General features: G+C 45.0%; 1 protein-coding gene across 1 annotated transcript in view; it reads left to right on the plus strand.

Moving 5' to 3' along the window:
• Window positions 1-5,680, plus strand: part of LOC135385232 (venom metalloproteinase antarease TserMP_A-like) — a 165,065-nt gene extending 159,385 nt beyond the window's left edge. The window contains exon 16 of the mRNA XM_064614428.1: window positions 5,556-5,680. Within this exon, the coding sequence (XP_064470498.1) occupies window positions 5,556-5,624 (69 nt within the window). The 3' untranslated portion in view covers window positions 5,625-5,680. The remainder of the gene's footprint in view (window positions 1-5,555) is intronic.
• Window positions 5,681-6,167: the final 487 nt, after the last annotated feature.

The following is a 6,167-nucleotide window of genomic DNA, read 5'->3' on the forward strand; positions in this document are numbered from 1 at the left end:
GGCGATCGCATGTGTTATAACTCCCGCAGAATGGCATTGCACAAGCCACTGATAACTCTTTTTTTCGCTCCATGATACAGGGAGTGTCGCCCGTTTTAAAATGACTCTGCTGCTGCCTTTTCCGAATTTTGTGGTCGTTTCTGTTGCAATCCCAGTAGAAGAGCATCATAAGCTGTTGATAATATCTGTTTGGAACCATGATTAAAAAGGTTTCGCCCGTTCTAAAGGGCTCTGCTGCGGTCTTTTACGGATTTTGCTGTCGCCTCCGTTACAATCCCAGCGGGTAGGGCAATAGCATAAGCCGTGTCGAGTATGCCTTTGACACCATGATACAAAGGGTTTCGCCCATTTTAAAGCGTTCTGCCGGCACCTTTTTCAAATTTTGCGGTCAGCACTGTTCCCAGTACAAGAGCCTAGTATAAGTCGTTGACATTGCTTCGCTATGCAGAATACACCAGTGACTCTTTGTGGTGTATTCCTTGGATGCCCCTGCCATCATCGGGGTTGCCAGAAAGGTTACTTTTTACTTTTCTCAAAGAAGTTGGCAAGTGATGCAATGTTTCAGAAGGAGACTGTGGGTCATTTTTTGCAGGTAGACGTGTAAGCGAATCATGGACTTCTCTATGCGTGCTGCACTTTGAGAAAAATTGGTTGATTACCATGAACAGTGAAATTCAAACGGCTTCGTAACGGATATGTATCTTCATCTATGATGTCTTTTCCTCAGACTTTAGCACCAGTGCCCGTAGGTGTCTGCTGCCGTGTAAATGCTCGGACTACCGGCGATTTGCCGTGCAAGTTCACTTTTGTGCCCCGTATCTTGGCAAGTTTTTTTCCTTGCCATATCTTCGTGGCTCTCTCACGCTAAATTAAAATGGCAGGTATCAGCTTTTAGTCCGTTGTGCAACTCGTATCAGCACAGAAGAGCAACGACAATTTCTTCCTTGTCATTGCTGTTGCGGCTGGCACTATCATCAATACGCATAGAACCCAAGATGCTGTACCCGGCGTGATAAGATGTTTGCGTGATTTCGAGTGGAGCGAACCATATAGGGGGTATATGTTTATGGACCCTACACTCTTAAAAATGAACTTCACCGCATAGCACGGTCCTAGCCAACCATTATCTCGAATGATATCGTTATCTGCCCTGATTTGTTGAAAACGGGAGGCGTACGCCTTTTCTGTGACAATTATGAACAGCATAAGTGTCGCAGAAAAGGCGTACGCCTCCCGTTTTCAACAAATCTGGGCAGATAACGATATCATTCGAGATGATGGTTGGCTAGGAGCATGCTATGCGGTGAAGTTCAGTTTTAGGAGTGTAGTACATAACAGCTCCAACTCGCTTTTCTTCCTTTTTTTTTTCTCTGCACCTTTCTGTGCTATTGGTATATGCATTGGTGGCCAAGCTGTATCAGGAAATCTGATGAATTACAGGGCGGTGGTTGGAAAAATTCAGGGGGAGTGTACACCTCCCTGGAGGATGGGGGTAATGAAACCTCTGGAAAGGACCCCAATTGTAGCAAAGTACCTTAGCGTAAACAGCTGAGCGGTATAGTCATTAGGCATTCGCATATACACTTCGTCAGTGAAAAACTTCACTTGACACACCACCAGAAACAAATGAGCTTCTTTTCCAAATGAGACACTGAAAATTTGAAAGGCGTTTCAAGTTCTTTGTACATAGTTCTTCACAAATGATTATCCCAACGTTCAGGAGCATTGAAACTGTCTGTTTACACACTGTATTGTTTATTTTGCTTGCATTTTCAACGTGAAAAAGAAAAAAAAATCAGGGAAAGAGAAATAATTAAAAATTTTCACACAATCACCCTCGTACATAACTACACCATCTATTTTTTTTTCCTTTTTATCTCTGCGCCTCTCTATGCTCCATATAGTTTTTCGCGCATGATATCCGGAGAGGATGCTGCTACTGCTGCAAGCCCATAAACTTAGTGTAATGATTAAGATGATGTCATTCTATGCACTTGTCTCCACTATTACTTCTCAATTATCATATTACTTACACTGTAGTTTCTCAAAATGCGCGTTCAAACCAGATCGAGTAGTTCTTAGTCGAGTTACTTGTTCATGAGTCACAAGAACTGTTCGAATGTGAATGTACTTCCTAACGTAGAAGGAGCAGCACTACATCGAGCAAGGGTAAAAACAATGCCTGAAAACCTGGTTTCATTCCGTATTCTTTGTTATTGGGGGGGGGGGGGCAGTTTTATTCTATTAAGTGGTCAAGAGCCCTCGGGGCACAATAGCTGACTGCAAGCCATGCACATGCGGCCCCCGTGTGTGGGAGCCCAGATTGCCCTGATCTAAGAATTGCTTCATCCTAAGCGAGGGATAAATAATGTACTCGAGGGCGCGTAGCACATGTTTAGCGTTATCTCCAAATCTGTTAGTTTATTGTAACTTTGTTTATTGTTATGTAACTTCATTTTTGATGTTGGGGTGTCTATTCGCCACCGGCGATATTCTACCCTGTCCCAGTTTCTACTCCCCTATACAGGCTATACTCAATCCTATGCCAGTCTTCATACCATGGATCCATACAACTGGTTATTGGAAATCTACAATAAACATTGGAGATCAAGTTGAAAGGTATAGGCAGGGATTGAAGGAACGGGTCGCACCATCAAACAGCGTTATTGTTTCGTTTAAAGCTGATCTAAACTCACTGATTGCTATGCAATTTATTTTTGAAGCATCTTACATTTTCCACGCATAGCTATACTACTGAATACAACAGACATCTATCGATGGCTGTACGCCGCTCATAGCCGCAGTTACTTCGCGGCGCTAAACGCAATTAAAAAAAACGAATGCACCACGATCCGTACGGTGCATCCGATACACCCTACATTTGTAGTTGTAAGAGACGAATGTCGCCTCGGTAGAAATACTTTCACCCGCTGGATCACTTCGCGGAAATGTTTCCTTTCCAGGCGGAAGGCGGCAGACGTGCATTATCATTCAGAAATGCGATAACACAACACTGAACGCATTTCAAAATGAACCCCCAGAAAAAAGCTAATTTTCATGTTATTTTCGTTTCGCCACTGATGTTCCTGCTGTGGTTTCGTGTCTGTTGGTTGGTCGCTTGTGGATTTCCACCAACCAGCCCAATCGACTTCAGACATTTTGCCAAATTGTCGCCCAAGTGGCTCTCACTGGCGCAAAATTGTTCGTTTTCTCTATTTTAGCTCGTAATAAGTCTTGATACCAACTTGATACAGACGGTATCATCATCAAATTACGTAGTCTGTATATGGTCTGCGGACCGCAGCTGTTGTCCTTGCTGCACCCTTAGAACTCGCATTTAGTCAATTTGTTGTCCAGAAAGCCATCACAGGCGCAAACCTGCCAATTTCATCCGGCAATCTCCCGATATCTGGAAAGCCTCATGCTGGTTCCCACAGTTATACACCACACCTTATTCTTTATCTTACGCGGAAGCTCCCGGGCGAGTTATCGGTGTTGTTATCAATGTCGAGGCGCGAAAAGGGAATTGTTCGCCTCAGATATGTCCTCCTCTCCTTGCCCAAATCTATACCTCCTCACGTACTCAGGCACCACCCTGACAACATAGCTTCCTTGTGTAGTCCTCTGCTATCAGGTCAAGCCGGGTTTCAGAGGGGGTGCCCCTGAATGCTGCTCTTGGAAAACAGTGGGCAGCGACGAGAGCATATACAGTTACAAAATGACGATCCAGTAGCTCATGAAAATGTTTTATCGCGAAATATTCGCTTCACCATTCAAAGGTACAGCTCCATGCACACACCATGGATTGTCCCAATGACCAAACTCCCATTCGACAGACTGATGTCCAGCTCGTAGTGGTGCGATGCCCTAATGGCGGTGTCTTGAAGAAAGCAACTATACCACCACCGTTTCCGAGGGGAGACCGCCTTGAACCATAGAGAGAATGGATTCGAGGGACAGATGGCGTGGGGCGCGGTTGAGCGCGCCCTCCCCTCGGAGGCAGTATTGGCGGTATTGGTATAGTCCCTTTGTGGGCGACACCGTCGACCGGCGTCCATTCCGTCTTGCACTGGAGAAAGCAAACCATCGTGTGCTACGTAGTGAGTATGCTGACAGTCGTAGTTTACATTTGCACCGTATATCTTGGAAGAACGTGTCGCAACCCCTTCAGCGATCAAGCTCACACTGGATGAAGTCGACTGCAAAGAAACTCTCTCCTCCGAAGAAACATAGTGTCACGACAGTCCAAGTGTACAGGGGATGGCATGTTCCTTATCAAACAAATCTTTCGAATTGCAACCACTGAGTATAAGTGGGCACGCGGCCACTCGTACGGAAATTCACGTTTACTGCGTTGCACAGATCAGAACTGGGACTCGTATTCCGATGTTATTCGTGTCCGGGTAAAGTAAGACTATCTCTAGGCAGCGTCCAGCGGTGATTGTTTGCTTACCTGATTATTAGAGCGCAGACCTTCATACCGTTTGGTCTTGATTTGGGGCAGGTTAGAAAGGTCATATGGTGCATAGAAATGCAAGTTTTGCACAGTGTGACATATTTAGATTCGAAATGCATGCAGGTGCATCTTTTGCTGTATTCTCGGATGGTCGCGTGCCAGAGCGCGGCCCTTTTTCTTTCCTGTAAGGTTTTCCTGCTTTCAGTCAAGCACTTGGTCCTCTTTATTTAATGTTTCTATATATCGGAGGGGTGGGGCCTTCAGCTATGAGCCGGGATGCTGCACGGCACGAGATGCGAAGATTCAGAATCAAAACAGTGCCTAGAACACCATACCCAGAAAGATTCGAGATCGTTCCTTACAGCGGCGGATTGTGTTCGCTGCACGTGCACTTCGCTTTCGTCGCTTTCTTCTGCGACGTCTGATTTTATTCTGCATTGTGGGGCATTGCCGAAATCGAAGCGTTCACTTGGATACTTCCTACTTCATGTTGTAGGTATTCTTTCTTCTTTTGTTGTACTGGAACAAGGCAGCTTTATTCTACCGTGTCATCCTTTATAGAATGCTCTATTCTCAAGTATGTATTAGATGCATTGTTTTCATACTAAGAACAAAGAACAATGCCGCCTATATTCAATTCACATTTTCGTGCATACTTACATGCATATTTCACGAGTTTTAGTGCATATTTATCCGCGCTCTACTGATTACTAAGTGTATGCGTTAGCGGGCGTCTAAGGTGTCTTCATTGAGCGCCGGTTGTGTACAAGAAAGTATTCTGGATGTCGTCGCTCATGGCGTTTAGTACGTTCCTCTGCCTGCCTGTTAATGAGTATGGGAGAGTGCATTTGTATCGAATATTTGCAATATTCCCCAGCTTCCCCTATGCATTTGCAATAGGGGAGGACGGTATGTGTCTTATCAATGCTCTTTAGTTTCACGAGTCTGTTCAAGGCCTTCTACCTACTCTCCCACCCATATTGCACTCGACTTTCAGTACATTGTGCTGCTTGGGTATGCTATGCCGACCCAGATTTTAGTTCATCCTCATTGATCCCAGAAAAGATAACCCGGAACTTGAATTTTGTGTTGTGTCCAGGTTTGCATTAATGGCTTATGCGGCAAAGAAGAGGATCTAGTCAAGCCTAGACGTCCTGGAGGAGCTTAGGACAAACTTGTAGGCGAAAACTGCAAGACGTTTGAACGTCGTAGGAGAGGTGTTCCATGGAGCTTGGAAGTACAGTGCTTGAATATTTCACCATTAGCTATATGAAACTATTATGTATCAGTTAACAGTTTATCGAAACTTAATAAAATAAAATAACAGTTGATCAAAACTGACCCTCTAAATCAGTGTTTCTGAGCCGGTGTTCCGCGGAACCCAGGGATTCGGCGAACCTTTTCCTGAGGTTCCGCGAACAGGATTCTGTTCAGCACCCGCGAGTGTAACCTGACCAAGGCACGCTCTCAGACAGTCTTGTTATCGGACAGCGCTCGACATTTCATCGTTGGCATTAGAATTGACATCGAGTTCACAGGGCCAGCTGCTGCTTGCAGTTTTTTGCACTGGGCCTCCCACATTGTACTTGCTACAATGTGAAATAAAGCTTCAATTCAATTCAAAAATTCAATTCAGGTTGTTGCGGCTGACGGTCATTGCGAACAGTAGAGCCAGCAGCTGTGGTTTTCATCGGTGGGCTCATCCAGTAAC

This window comes from Ornithodoros turicata, chromosome 1 (genome assembly GCF_037126465.1).
Source record: "Ornithodoros turicata isolate Travis chromosome 1, ASM3712646v1, whole genome shotgun sequence".
Taxonomy (NCBI): Eukaryota; Metazoa; Arthropoda; class Arachnida; order Ixodida; family Argasidae; genus Ornithodoros; species Ornithodoros turicata.